This window comes from Aquarana catesbeiana, linkage group LG08, assembly GCF_042186555.1.
Source record: "Aquarana catesbeiana isolate 2022-GZ linkage group LG08, ASM4218655v1, whole genome shotgun sequence".
In the NCBI taxonomy this organism is placed as follows: Eukaryota; Metazoa; Chordata; class Amphibia; order Anura; family Ranidae; genus Aquarana; species Aquarana catesbeiana.
Genome location: NC_133331.1, coordinates 255108612 through 255121396, shown reverse-complemented (window position 1 = coordinate 255121396; position 12785 = coordinate 255108612). Strand labels below are relative to the sequence as shown.

The window sequence follows — 12785 nt, the reverse complement described above, 5'->3', positions numbered from 1 at the left end:
ATTGCCCTGAGTGACAACCAGGGATTGCCTCAGTTTTCTGTTTTTTCCTCTCACTCCATGAGAGAATTCAATTGTTTGTGTGCACCAAGATTCATTTTAGTGCATTTTTCTAATGAAAACATATTTAATATACAGTTGAACAAATATCGTGCAACATGAAAAAAATTGCAACTACAATTTTTTTTCTACAGGATCCATGTGTTCAGAAAATATATAATGTTCAAGGGTTTTAAAGCAGATGTAAACCCATCCATAGAACACGCACCGGAAATGTAACACTCCCATTGGTTCTGGTCTCAACCAAACTGTCAAACCATCCAATGGCCGGTGTCATAACTGATCACATGTGCAGCATCATGGCAGTTGTAGATTAAACAGAGGCAAAGATGGCAGCTTCCTTGGCTGAAAATGATAGAGGGTTTACTTACACTTTAAGTCGTTTTATAGCCCAAAATGCAGATTTTATATGGGTAAATATTAAAAAAGTTACCCTTAACCACTTGCTTACTGGGCACTTAAACCCCCCTCCTGTCCAGACCAATTTTCAGCTTTTGGCGCTGTCGCACTTTGAATGACAATTGCGCGGTCATACAACACTGTACCCAAATGACATTTTTATCATTTTTTTCCCACAAATAGAGCTTTCTTTTGATGTTATTGATGTTGTTTGATCACCTCTGCGGTTTTTAGTTTTTGTTAAAAAAATTGAAAAAGACAGAATTTAAAAAAAATGTTTTATTTTTTGTTATAAAATTTTGCAAACAGGTAACTTTTCTCCTTCATTGATGTACGCTGATGAGGCAGCACTGATGGGCACCGATAGGTGGCAGTGATGGGCACTGATTGATGGCAGCACTGCTAGGTGGCACCGATTGGCACCACTGGTGGGCATTGATAAGTGGCACTTGTGGGCATTGATAGGTGGCACTTGTGGGCACTGGCAGGTGGCAATGACAGCAGGCACAGATGAGGCATATGTGCCTCCTTCCTCTTCAGGACCGATGACCCTTTGACATAAGCCGGTGATCGGCTTTTTTTTCCTCCTCACGCTGTTAGCGTGAGGAGAAAACTAAACCGATCACCGAGCTTTTGTTTACATCATGTGATCAGCTGTCATTGGCTGACAGCTGATCACATGGTAAGGGGCCGGGACCGGCCCCTTACACGGATCTGTGATCATCCAAGTCTCCGTGACTCGGTGATCACACCGCGCGCCCTGCAGGGTGCGCGTGCACAGGGGAGGACGTCCCATGAATTTCTCCCGGAAATTGAGGTCCGCGCTGTAGCCGTCATTCGGCTATGGCCCGGACCTCAAGTGGTTAAGGGAAGTGGTTAAGCTATAACTTGAGCAGTTGGTAGCTTACATAAAAGTCGACTGAGTGGAGGGGCAAGGAAAAAGTGAGTAAGTGGTGGGGTAGGGAGGATTTAAAAAAGTGACCCTGTTGCATTTTCTTGTGGAAAGAGTAGGTTTACTTTAAATTAAGGGGAAGATATAGGACTTAGACATCCTAACAAACCTTGCCTTTATTACCCATAAATCTTCTTGTGAATGAACTGGGGACATACATGGTGGTCGTATTCTACATTTACAGCAGCATTGAGGTGAGCTTGTAATGGAGGAAACAGAATGATAAAAATGGAAGATAAGTCCCAAGCAGAAAAAACACCATTACAGATTAAACCCAAGATATAACGCTGGTAATAAGTATTGAACACGTCACCATTTTTCTAGGTAAATATATTTCTAAAGGTGCTATTGACATGAAATTTTTACCATATGTCAGTAACAACCCATGCAATCTATACATACAAAGAAACCAAAACAAATAAGTTCAGAAATTAAGTTATTCATAATAAAATGGAATGACACAGGGAAAAAAGTATTGAACACATGAAGAAAAAGGGAGTTGCCTAAAGGCATGGAAACCAAGACACGAGCTGAAATCCATCAGTAATTAGAAAGCAATCCTGCCCCTTGTCAGTACAAATTAATGTCAGCTGGTTCAGTCTCAACTGATGGTCTTATTACCAAGGTGTCACACAAGAAACATCTCATGATGGGTAAAAGCAAAAAGCTCTCTCAAGGCCTTCACAACCTCATTGTTGCAAAACATACTGATGGCATTGGTTACAGAAGGATTACTGAATGTTCCAGTGAGCACTTTTGGGGCCATAATCCATAAGTGGAAAGATCATCATTTCACCATAAATCGGCCACGAGAAAAAAAAAAGGGGGGGCGGGGTAAAAGGAGGAATCTCAACTACCCCTCAATACCTATCCGGTATTACCATATGGGAAATATTGGCCCTAAATTGGCCTTACCCTTTGGAGATTTAACCAGTTTCACCGTCCAAATCGGATATCCAAGATAATAAATTAGATATCGGAGACACCTGAGTTTGGTTGTCCTCTGAGTTAAACATAAATCTAAAGAAACAAATTAGTAAATCGGCCACGACCATGGAGTGAAAATAATTATCAGAAGAGTTGTCCAAGAGCCAAGAACCACTTGTGGAGAGCTTCAGAAAGACCTAGAATTAGCAGGTACAATTGTTTCAAAGAAAGCAATAAGTAATGCACTCAGCCGCCATGGCCTGTATGCACGCTTACCACGCAAGACATTGCTGAAGAAAAAGCTTGATGAAGCTCGTTTAAAGTTTGCTGAACAACATTTAGACAAGCCTGTGAAATACTGGGAGAATATAGTCTGGTCAGATGAGAACAAAATTGAACTCCACTGATGCCATAATACACACCATGTTTGGAGGTCAAATGGCACTGCACGTCACCCCAAAAACACTACAATACCAACAGTGAAGTTTGGAGGTGGGAACATCATAGTGTGGGGCTGTTATTTAGCATACGGCACTGGCAAACTTCATATCATTGAAGGAAGGATGAATAAAAAAATGTACTAAGACATTCTTAATAAAAATCTGCTGCCATCTACCAAGATGATGAAGATGAAACGAGGGTGGACATTTCAGCAAGACAATGATCCCAAAGACAGAACCAAGGAAACTCTCAATTGGTTTCAAAGAAAGAAAGTAAAGCTGCTAGAATGGCCCAGCCAATTTCTGTACCTGGACTTGAATCCAATAGAAACTCTTTGGCAAGAACTAAAAGATCAAAGTTCATAGAAGAGACCCACAGAACCTTCAAGATTTAAAGGCTGTTTTTGTGTGGAAGAATGGGCCAAAATCATACCCGAGGCGTCATGAAGCTGTCATTACCAACAAAGGATTTTGTACAAAGTCGTAAATGAATTTCAGCAACTCCCTTTCATCATGTGTTCAATACTTTTCCCCTGTGTCGTTCCATTTTATTACACATAACTTAATTTCTGAACATGTTTTAGTGTCTTTGTATGTATGGATTACATGGGTTGTTACCGACATGTGGTGAAAATTTAATATCAATAGCACCTTTAGAAATACATTTACCTAGAAAAATGGTGATGTGTTCAATACTTATTTTACCTTCTGTATATACAATTATGGTTGTTTTGTTACTAATAAATTCCTAGCTGGTCTCACCGCTCAATTCCTTCCTTTCCCCTCAAGATGTCACAGAGCTGCTGCAGCTTGTGCCTGCGTTCCTCGGTCAGGGCCTCTCTCTCCTCGTCTTCACAGCACAGTGAAAACCGCCGCTCAAAGTCTTCCAACGCCAACAAGACAGAGAAAGCCTGCAACATACACACAAATTATCTAAACCATCACATTATGGATAGTCAGACATTTGCAGCACCCCTTGCTGATGAAATCTAATCCTGTAGCTTCACAAAAAAAAAAACTTTGGATTCTATATAACCTTTTTATGAGGAGGGACTCTAGTCTGCCAAATGAGTACAAATGCTTCTTCTGACTTACAAAAGGTATATGGTTTCAGTTTTGTTACTATAGAGAGAACACACAGCATTTTCAAAATGCCTAAAAGTCACATTAAGAAAAAATCAATTGGAATCATTTTTTTTAGATCTATACATATAAATCCTAGACATAACATGTTAGACTACAACATTGGAGGCTCCATCTAATACTGGCCACTGCTATTGATCAACTTAGGGAAAAAGAGTGATGTAAACTAATGTACAGCATTATTAGCAAAGAACCCAACCAGCCACTAGCACCTTAAATCTCCCCTTAAAGGATTTGCCCATGCATGACAAAGCTAGCCCCCCATAGGCTGCCACTACTAGCCATTATGAAGGGGGTACCTCTTAACCCCCTAAACATGCCAGATAATTATACAGCTTCCACTTTAACTTTTTATCAAAAAACTAGTTCTTCAGACCAACATATTGGTGTGGCACTCCATTGCTTATTTCCTTCTTAAGCTATGGATTGGCCAGTCCGTACACATTCAAACTGCTGCTGGTCACTTGGGAAATCAGTAAGTGCAAATACATACAGAGATAGCCATCTAACTACTAAATGTAGACTCTTTCAAGAGAACAACTTTTCTATTTCTGCATGAATCTGAACATTTAGTTTTAAGTTATTTTTACTTTGCAGGCTTACTTATGAAAAATATGCTCCATTACTTAGCTATATTTAAATGCATCTGATACCTTGGCTTGTGTCAAATGTCAGAGGTCACTAATTACTGACAGCTGCTCTAACAACTGCCTGGCCGCACACGGTCATACATGTTTTAAATGTACAGTGTGTGATCATAGAGCTGGACATATTAGAATTTATGGCAAATAGGTCAGTATCAACGATGAATTAAGAAGATTTACCTTCTCAATTACCACTAGGGTCTGCCGTCTCTTGTCTCTCACTTGTTTCTCCCGGGTTTCCTGTAAAGTGAGTGGAAGAGGTTTCAGAAGCCAAGATACAGACACATAAGCCACACAGTCTTAGCCAGGTTGGTGCAATTACCTCTTCATCGGAACGATGTGTAGCCACGGCATCAATCATCTTCCGAGGGTTGTTCACGCTAGAGACAGTCAGCTTTCCAAGAGATCCTTCAAACTGTACTGTTGGTGAAAAGGAAAGTTAAAAGCAGGCATACACCAACAACAGAAACCAGTGACAACTAAGGCCCCTTTCACATGAGGCGGACTCCGTTTCTACGGAGCCCGCCTCGGTCCGCCGGCTCAGCGGGAGATCTGTCCGTTGATCTCCGCTGAGCCGGCGGATGACAGGTCCCTCTCTGCTCACTGAGCGGGGAGGGGCTTGTCAGGTGCCGCTGCCGCCTATGGAGGGATCGGACGAAAACGGACAGCGTGTCCGTTTTCGTCAGATCTCCCCCGTTCCGATAGCGATGGACCTGGACGTAGGGCCATCCGTCTGCTCTTCAGCGGATTGGACCGGGTCGGATGTCAGCGGACATGTCTCCGCTGACATCCGACGCTCCATAGACTAACATGGAGCGCCCGTTCAGGTCCGCCGTCAAAACTGACAGGCGGACCTGAACGGTCCGATCATGTGAAAGGGGCCTAATGGTATCCAAAGATGGCTAGAAAAAAAAAAATTGTATTCTCCTCTAATATAAAGTGTGTTGCAGATTACAGAGGCAGTAAGAATCACACACCACTGATGCCAGACCTAGGAAATCATTTAACCACCTGGTAGACAATCAAAATTGAGGTATCTGTACCCCTTTTTTGTTTGCATGTATAGAGGGTGTATGGCTTTCCACTAGAAAGCTGTGAGTCAGCTTGACACATGTAAACAGACTTCTGGCCGCTATATTGCAGGAGTATTCTCAAAATTTCCTAATAAAAATTTCTGAATCAGAAGCATGAAGTACAAAGTACCTCATACTCTCTACAATCCAAAAATTGGTCCAACCTGGATGTTTCATTATGTGGAAGCAGGTACAATAGGATTTATATAACACCTTACCTGTAAAATCCTTTTCTTTTGAAGTACATCACGGGACACAGAGCCATAGTAATTACTATGTGGGTTATAGTAAAATTTCAGGTGCTGGACACTGGCACACCCTAAACATGAAGTTATAAAAATCCTATTCTCTTTAATCGTACATCACAGGACGCAGAGCCATAGTAATTACTATGTGGGATGTCCCAGAAAGATGCCAACTGAGGGGAGGGAGACACAACAGAATTAGGGCATCATGAGATCAGAGGACTTATACTGCTACTTGCAGTACACTGCGCCCAAAGGCGACATCTTTATGTCTTTTTACATCCACCTGATAGAATCTGGTGAATGTATGGATTTAAGACCAAGTTGCGGCCTTGCAGATTTGAGCCATGGAGGCTTGGTGATGCACTGCCCAAGAAGCACTAACAGCCCTAGAGGAGTGCGTTTTGATTTGCGAGGGTAGAAATGACCTCCTTAAACCATAAGCTAGAACGATTACTTGTCGAATCCATTTAGAATAGTAGATTTCCATGCTGCCTGTCCTCTTTTAGGACCTTCAGGCAATACGAACAAAACATCCGTTTTCCGAATATGAGCAGTCGTCCAAGTACACTGCTCTCACCACATCAAGATAATGTAGTGATTTTTCTTCCATGGAACAGGGTTCTGGAAAAAATGAAGATAGAATAATATCCTGGTTTAGATAAAAACCTGATACTACCTTCAGTAAAAAGTTAGGATGAGGACGCCATACTACCTTATCCTTGTGAACAATAATAATATGGCTCTTTACAAGAAAAAGCAGCCAATTCTGATACCCTTCTTGCAGCAGATATGGTTACCAGAAAAAAAATAGACCAAGGGAGTACGTCGTATCGGTCCAAAAAAAGGCTGTTTTATAATGGCGCCAAAAACTAAATTTAAGTCCCAAGTGTTCAGGGGTGACCTAACCGGGAATTAGGCCGTGTTACCCCCTGAATAAAGTTACAAACCAAAAGAAAGCGAAGCAAGTGGTCGTTGAAATAATACCAATAAGGCAGAGACCTGTCCTTAGAAGGCACTCAAGGCCAGCTTTATTTCTCACCCCATCTGCATAAAGTCAAGGATTCTACCCTTGTCCTATTTCCTGGGGTGCAACCCCTGGTTTCACACCAGGAGACATAAGCTTCCCAGACTCCATAATATATAAATTATGGAGGCCGGCTCCCTTGCATTAATCAAGATAGAAACCACTGAACCTGACAGCCCACGTTTCTTCAGAGTGTGGGTCTCAATAGCCAAACCGTTAAAGTTAGTGTTTGTAAAGTAGGATGGAATACCGGACCTTGCGAAAGAATGTCTGGTCGTGGCGGTAGGGTCTATGGGTCCCCTACTGTCAACTTTACGATCCCTGCATACCAAGATTTCCTGGGCCCCGCTGGAGGCCACAAGAATCACCGACTTCCCTTCCTGCTTGATCCTGCGAAGAAGTTGTGGACGCAGGCAGAATAGGAGGGAATGCATAAATCAGTCAGAACCGATTCCACGAGAATAGCAAGGCATCTGTTCCACATGCTAGCGGATCCTTTGTTTATGACACAAAGTTGTCGATTTCTTTGTTGAACCTGGACGTAAACAGATCTGTGTCTGGGATCCCCCATCTTTGACATATTGACAGGAAGATATCGGGGTGAAGGAACCATTTTTTGGGAACAACTGCTGGCGATCAAGTAGTCCGCTTGCCAATTTTTTATTCCTAGAATGAAGTTCGCTGACAGGCAATGTACATTGTTTTCTGCCCAAGATAGGATATGATTCACCTTTCTCTGGGCCGCACAACTTCTTGTGCCCCCTTGGCGATTAATATAGGTCATTGCTGTGGCATAGTCGGATTGAATCCTGGCAGGACAATACCGTAAACTGAACGTTCAGGCCCACAGAACCAAGTGCTCTGCCTGAATTTCTAGAATGATAATGGGCAAGGTAATTTCTGATCTGGGCCACTTCTGTGGTAACTGAGGAAGGATTTTCCCCATTGCAGATTTTTGGATATTAACCATAAACTGAGGCTCCGGCGTACCCAGCCTACAGTACCTGGTATTTCCAGGTGGTCCATCCGGGTGCCAACAGGGCCCGACACTGCTCAGCCTCCAAGATCAGACGAGATCGGGTGCTTTCAGGGTGATGTGGCCGTAGGCTTTGGAGTCAGACACATTGGGAATCTAGAGCTTGAACCCTTTGTTCCAAGCCGATAAGATAATGGTTTGCAGCAGTCTCGAATGAAACTGAGCATAAGGAATGGCCTCGAATGAAGCCACCATCTTTCCCAACTACCTCAAAGTTGAATAGAAGAAATCATCTTGCTTCGACCACCTAAATCAGTTCCTTTATGGCGCTGATCTTTGCCTGGGGCAAGAATACCCTTTTCTGGGTGTACCTATGATCAGACCCAAGTATCTTAGCCCTTTTCATGGTTTTAAAGAAGATTTCTCCTAGGCTGAGAAACTGACCTAGATATTCCAGGCAGTTGAATGTGGTGACCATACTTTGGTCTAAGCAGGCTACCGACTGGACTATCAAGAACAGATTGTCCAGGTAAACCATAATCGTTATACCTTGGGCCCTTAATCTGGCTAGAAGAGGGGCCAGAACCTTTGTAAACACTGAAGGTGCAGTAGCTAGATGGGAAAGCAGAGCTACACACTGAAAATTAATATTTTCCACCTTGAAAAGTAGATATTACTAGTGAGCGAGGAAATAGGCATATGGAGGTATGCATCTTTGACGTCGATTGACGGCAGAAGTTCTCCTCCTTGTAGGATGGGGATAACTGATTGGAATGACTCCATGCGAAAAAAGAGTGGTTATATTCAGGAATTGAATTAAGATTTTTGAGATCCAGAAAGTCCATTTGGATTCAACGAAACCCCAACCTCTGCTCTTACATGGGGGCCACCATGATCACTTTTTGACAAGAGATGGTCCAATGCTTGAGAAAGACTTCTTTTTCTCTGGATCCTTAGGAACGTTTGATCTGAGAAAACGAGGAGACGGTAACTCTTAGAACTCCAGTTTGTATCTTGGAGCTATTGAGGAAGCCCCCCATTCGTCCTGACACTCTTCCTGCCAGATCCTTGAGAACTGCAGAAGAATTCCCCTATTGAGCGAGCGGGGGCGCCTCCTCATAAGGAGGCTTTAGTATCTTGTAGGTTTCCTCCCCCAAGACCTCTTTTGACCCTGGTGTTAACCCTGAGGATTACCTTTGTAACCTGACGGCGGAAGCCGTCGTGACTGCCTGGAGGCTGATGCCCCTGGCACAGAAGAAGGAGCTTTAAAAACGAAAATACATTTACTCCTTTTCTTAAATGGCAAAAGGGGTACTTTTTCCACTAGAATTTCTTTGGATGTATTATCCAAAACATCCCCAAATAGCTGTTTCACCGCAAAAGGAAGACTAGCCAGGAGCATGGTGCTTAGCAAGGGCGCAAGGCCTGAAGGATAGAAGCTCTCAAAGCAACTATTGCAAACATAAAGCTGCCAGATGCTGGGCCCGCTGAGCAGGATAATCTTGAACACCTGTTTAACCACCTCAATACAGTGCATTTTCACCCCCTTCCTGCCCAAGCCATTTTTCAGCTTTCAGCGCTGTCACACTTTGAATGACAATTGCGCGGTCATACAACACTGTACCCAGATGAAATTATCATTTTTTCCCCACAAATAGAGCTTTATTTTGGTGGTATTTGATCCCCACTGCGGTTTTTATTTTTGCGCTATAAACAAAAGAGTGACAAGTCTGAAAAAAAAAAAAAAAACACTAAATTTTTTACTATAATAAATATCCAATTTTTTTTTCTTTACAACTATTTTTTTTTTCAGTTTAGGCCGATATGTATTCTACATATTTTTGGTAAAAAAAAAAAAATAAAATAAATCGCAATAAGCGTATATTGATTGGTTTGCGCAAAAGTTATAGCATCTATAAAATAGGGAATAGATTTATAGCATTTTTATTACTAGTAATGGCGGCGATCTGCGATTTTTATCGTGACTGCGATATTGCGGCGGACATATCGGACACTTTTGACACATTTTTGGGACCATTCACAATTATACAGCGATTTGTGCTATAAAAACACATTGATTACTGTACAAATGAGACTGGTAGGGAAGGGGTTAACACTAGGGGGCAAGGAAGGGGTTAAAGTTGTGTTCTGGCCGAAATTATACTTTTTAAATAAAAATACCCCTATAATACACAAGCTTAATGTATTCTAGTAAAGTTAGTCAGTAAACGAAGGTCTGTTTTGTTAGTTTATACCAGTAGTTTGTTATTTTATAAACTTCGAGCAGGCCGTGGCCATCTTAAGTATATGGGCATCTGAAGCCAGACTGTATTTCTTCCTGGATCTCATCCTTGCAAATCTCGCACATGCTCAGTGCAGCCCAACCAGTGTAATAGGTTTCAGGTCAGGTTCCCATAGCAACGGCAGTTTCAGAGGAAGTTGCCGTCCCTTCCCAGAAGGCACTGCAAACAGGAAATGATGCGATGGGCCGCGGCCAGGGAGGAGGAAGTGAAAAATTAATACAGCAGATATACAGTAGGTGCTGAGAAAAAAAATAAAAAAATATCCAATTTGTTTACAGTGCACAGTTTAGTGAGAGATGCTGAAGAGTTGTAAAAGTGGGTGGAACTCCACTTTAATTATGTTTCTAGGGAGTGTTTCTAACTGTAAGTGGCAGGGACTCACAATGGGAGGAGACCAATCGATGTTCCTCTGTAATGGGAACACACATCGTTCTCCTCTCACCTGAAAGGACGCGGATCTGTGTGTTTACACACACAGATCCACAGTCCTGCTGTGTTACCGGGCAATCCCGGGTGCCCGTCGGACATTGCATCCGCCGGGCACGCGCATCGGGTGCCTAGTGACACGGCGGGCACGCGGGATTGCCGTCGGCGGCGCGCGCCCCCTGGTAGGCCGGGAAAGCGAAGGCGTTATATGACGCCCTCCCGCAACGAGAGCTGCCCCGCCTGGCCGTCAATTGACAGCCGGCGGTCGGCAAGCAGTTAAACTGGTCTCTCAACGATTAAGCAATTACTGTCACAGACACCCAATCTGCCAGAGAAAAAAAAAGTTTTTTTTTTTTTTTGGAATTCCAACTTTTTATCCATTGGATCCCTAAGCATTTGAGCATTGTCTGCCGGACAAGTCAAACTCTTATTCACAGGGGATATAACAGAGTTAATTGCTGGTATACCCTACTTAGTGAATTTCCTTTACCATAGGACAAAGTGTGAAAACTTTTTAGGAGGAAAAGCATTGCTTATCTGGGTGATCCTCTCAGACACAAAAAAGCTTTTCCAACAATGAATGGACAGAAAAAGGCATGCACAGCTTGAGGAGGCTAGCGAACCCAAACACCCAGTTAAGGGTACATAAATGTGGAGCAGACCATTCAGCAAGAAATTGCACCATCAATCTTAAGATTGAAAGGGCTGATTCTCCCGCATTTGACACCTCAGAGGAGGAGTCATCAGCCTCACCATGGTCCCCTGAGGGAATTCGTCTTCTCCCGCCCCTAGTTCCTCAGTTTGAGGGTCCTGGTCAATGGAAGAGAACCTGTCGCATTTTGACCCATACTGGGATGCGATTAAACTCACTAAACTTTTTTAAAAATCATGGCTGAGGAAAAAAAGATCTTTTTAGTAAAATAAACTAAACGGGCTGCAGTATTGAAAACTGTTGCAAACATTTCATGGCCTCAATGCTCACTCTGACCAGCCACCCTCTCTCAGGGGAGGATGCCATTTGTAGAAACGAGTAGGCATTCCAGAGCTTGAGGTAGACCTCTTTTAGCTTTTTCTTGGGAGTGTTCCAACCCCCCCCCCCTTCTGACCTTAGCCCGATGCACAAAGCAGAGGTACTACCAGAAGAAATCGCATCCACTGCTTGAGCAACAGTCCAGCCACTGCCGCTGCTATTAATGCTCAGTCTGATGCAAATAGTAAATGTGTCAAATAGGAAATGCCTGTGTCGCCAAAACCTCTTTCATGCTCCTCTTTGCTCTTATGTCTCTCTGACAATTTTGCAGCCAGCACAAATGGAGTTTTTTTTAAACACACTCCCGCGTTGGAGGACGCCAACGCCACGCTAAGCCCCACCTCCACCTCGTATTGCGCCCCCCCCACCTTCTCTTTCAAAAAAGAGTTTTCCCGCGCAGGCGGCTTGTGAGTTTGGGAGGGATGGCGTGGAGGAGACCTGGAAGCCACCGCCGCCGCTGAGTAGGGGTGGTGAAAGAAAACGGCATTGCCGATCATTTTCAGTTCTCCCTTATATTCAGCCTCATGAAGAGGGGAAGCGTTCAGCCCAGGTAGGGGTGTCTGGAGGAAGCAAAACCCCCCCAAACTTACCAGAGGTCTGCCTGCTAGCCGGAGGAAAAAAGTCTGCTGCTTCTGTGACACAGCGTGATCTCTGAGCAAAGCATGAGAAGGTACGTGCTCCATACAGCCCCCAGTGGTGACACTTAGGCATGACAACATTTACTTTAACCACCTCAATACAGGGCACTTTCACCCCCTTCCTGCCCAAGCCATTTTTCAGTTTTCAGCGCTGTCGCACTTTGAATGACAATTGCGCGGTCATGTTACACTGTACCCTAATGAAATTTTTATCATTTTTTCCCCACAAATAGAGCTTTCTTTTGGTGGTATTTGATCACCTCTGCGGTTTTTATTTATTGCGCTATAAACAAAAGAAGAGGGACAATTTTGAAAAAAACACAATATTTTTTACTTTTTGCTATAATAAATATCCAATTTTTTTTTTTTTTTTAACAAATTTTTTCCTCAGTTTAGGCCGATACGTATTCTTCTACATATTTTTGGTAAAAAAAAATTTCGCTAAGCGTATATTGATTGGTTTGCGCAAAAGTTATAGCGTCTACAAAATAGGGGATAGATTTAT

At 43.0% G+C, this 12785-nt stretch overlaps 1 protein-coding gene across 1 annotated transcript in view; it reads right to left on the bottom strand.

Moving 5' to 3' along the window:
- PATL1 (PAT1 homolog 1, processing body mRNA decay factor) overlaps window positions 1-12785 on the bottom strand; it is a 119443-nt gene that overhangs the window by 41410 nt on the left and 65248 nt on the right. Inside the window, exons 12-14 of the mRNA XM_073597032.1 lie at window positions 4885-4982; window positions 4743-4802; window positions 3538-3686 (exon numbers count right to left, since the gene is read on the bottom strand). Of these exons, the coding sequence (XP_073453133.1) occupies window positions 3538-3686; window positions 4743-4802; window positions 4885-4982 (307 nt within the window). The remainder of the gene's footprint in view (window positions 1-3537; window positions 3687-4742; window positions 4803-4884; window positions 4983-12785) is intronic.